Genomic DNA, 2,500 nt, shown 5'->3' with positions numbered 1-2,500 from the left:
CACTTTACCCTGCTTAATGTAAATATCTACCTCAATTACCTTGTTGTTATCTATCCTGATGCCTAGTCACTTTACCCTCCTTAATGTAAATATCCACCTCAATTACCTTGTTATTATCTATCCTGATGCCTAGTCACTTTACACTCCTTAATGTAAATATCCACCTCAATTACCTTGTTATTATCTATCCTGATGCCTAGTCACTTTACCCTCCTTAATGTAAATATCTACCTCAATTACCTTGTTATTATCTACCCTGATGCCTAGTCACTTTACCCTCCTTAATGTAAATATCCACCTCAATTACCTTGTTATTATCTATCCTGATGCCTAGTCACTTTACCCTCCTTAATGTAAATATCTACCTCAATTACCTTGTTATTATCTATCCTGATGCCTAGTCACTTTACCCTCCTTAATGTAAATATCTACCTCAATTACCTTGTTATTATCTATCCTGATGCCTAGTCACTTTACCCTCCTTAATGTAAATATCTACCTCAATTACCTTGTTATTATCTATCCTGATGCCTAGTCACTTTACCCTCCTTAATGTAAATATCCACCTCAATTACCTTGTTATTATCTATCCTGATGCCTAGTCACTTTACCCTCCTTAATGTAAATATCTACCTCAATTACCTTGTTATTATCTATCACTTTACATCTCATGGTAAAGAATACATATAGTATTCATATTATGATAAATAGTAAATTACATGTGGTAGAGATTTCCTCTAGCCCAGGTTTACACACATCCAAGTGTTCTAGATGGTGAGAAATAGTGAACGAGTGCACACTTCAGGAGAAAATGGATTTGTCCATTGGGTTTTTATATTCAAAGCTAGTGAGCCCTGAAGGTTGGGTGGAGGTAGAGGAAGATTGGCTAGTGATTGGTTACTCACACAGATGACACGGCTGGGAGAGCCAATTGACGAGCCCGGTGGAGAGATGGAAGTCTCTGACAGACGTCTGTGCTGTGGGAAGAAAGAAAAGAAAGACAGGAAGGAGTGTAAGAAAGAGAAACATTCCAGATGACGTGGGAAAAGTTTGTATTTTGTATTTATTAAGGATCCCCATTAGTTCTGCCAAGCCATCAGCTACTCTCCCTGGGGTTTATTATGGATCCCCATTAGTTCTGCCAAGCCATCAGCTACTCTCCCTGGGGTTTATTATGGATCCCCATTAGTTCTGCCAAGCCATCAGCTACTCTCCCTGGGGTTTATTATGGATCCCCATTAGTTCTGCCAAGCCATCAGCTACTCTCCCTGGGGTTTATTATGGATCCCCATTAGTTCTGCCAAGCCATCAGCTACTCTCCCTGGGGTTTATTATGGATCCCCATTAGTTCTGCCAAGGCATCAGCTACTCTCCCTGGGGTTTATTATGGATCCCCATTAGTTCTGCCAAGGCATCAGCTACTCTCCCTGGGGTTTATTATGGATCCCCATTAGTTGTGCCAAGGCAGCAGCTACTCTCCCTGGGGTTTATTATGGATCCCCATTAGTTCTGCCAAGGCAGCACCTACTCTCCCTGGGGTTTATTATGGATCCCCATTAGTTCTGCCAAGGCAGCACCTACTCTCCCTGGGGTTTATTATGGATCCCCATTAGTTCTGCCAAGGCATCAGCTACTCTCCCTGGGGTTTATTATGGATCCCCATTAGTTCTGCCAAGGCATCAGCTACTCTCCCTGGGGTTTATTATGGATCCCCATTAGTTGTGCCAAGGCAGCAGCTACTCTCCCTGGGGTTTATTATGGATCCCCATTAGTTCTGCCAAGGCAGCACCTACTCTCCCTGGGGTTTATTATGGATCCCCATTAGTTCTGCCAAGGCAGCACCTACTCTCCCTGGGGTTTATTATGGATCCCCATTAGTTCTGCCAAGGCATCAGCTACTCTCCCTGGGGTTTATTATGGATCCCCATTAGTTGTGCCAAGGCAGCAGCTACTCTCCCTGGGGTTTATTATGGATCCCCATTAGTTCTGCCAAGGCAGCACCTACTCTCCCTGGGGTTTATTATGGATCCCCATTAGTTCTGCCAAGGCAGCACCTACTCTCCCTGGGGTTTATTATGGATCCCCATTAGTTCTGCCAAGGCATCAGCTACTCTCCCTGGGGTTTATTATGGATCCCCATTAGTTGTGCCAAGGCAGCAGCTACTCTCCCTGGGGTTTATTATGGATCCCATTAGTTCTGCCAAGGCATCAGCTACTCTCCCTGGGGTTTATTATGGATCCCATTAGTTCTGCCAAGGCAGCAGCTACTCTTCCTGGGGTTTATTATGGATCCCCATTAGTTCTGCCAAGGCATCAGCTACTCTCCCTGGGGTTTATTATGGATCCCCATTAGTTCTGCCAAGGCAGCAGCTACTCTTCCTTTGGATTTAACATGGATCCCATTAGTTCTGCCAAGGCAGCAGCTACTCTTCCTGGGGTTTATTATGGATCCCCATTAGTTCTGCCAAGGCATCAGCTACTCTCCCTGGGGTTTATTATG

The 2,500-nt window shown here is 44.2% G+C and overlaps 1 protein-coding gene across 1 annotated transcript in view; it reads right to left on the bottom strand.

The window, feature by feature from the left end:
• LOC139391050 (actin-binding LIM protein 3-like) overlaps nucleotides 1-2,500 on the bottom strand; it is an 83,440-nt gene that overhangs the window by 24,766 nt on the left and 56,174 nt on the right. Inside the window, exon 9 of the mRNA XM_071138532.1 lies at nucleotides 906-977. Coding sequence (XP_070994633.1) covers nucleotides 906-977 — 72 coding nt within the window. The remainder of the gene's footprint in view (nucleotides 1-905; nucleotides 978-2,500) is intronic.

The sequence above is a fragment of the Oncorhynchus clarkii genome, chromosome 31 (assembly GCF_045791955.1).
Source record: "Oncorhynchus clarkii lewisi isolate Uvic-CL-2024 chromosome 31, UVic_Ocla_1.0, whole genome shotgun sequence".
NCBI classification, from domain to species: domain Eukaryota; kingdom Metazoa; phylum Chordata; class Actinopteri; order Salmoniformes; family Salmonidae; genus Oncorhynchus; species Oncorhynchus clarkii.
The sequence above is the reverse complement of the archived record's forward strand: the minus strand, read 5'-3'. Positions and strand labels throughout refer to the sequence as shown.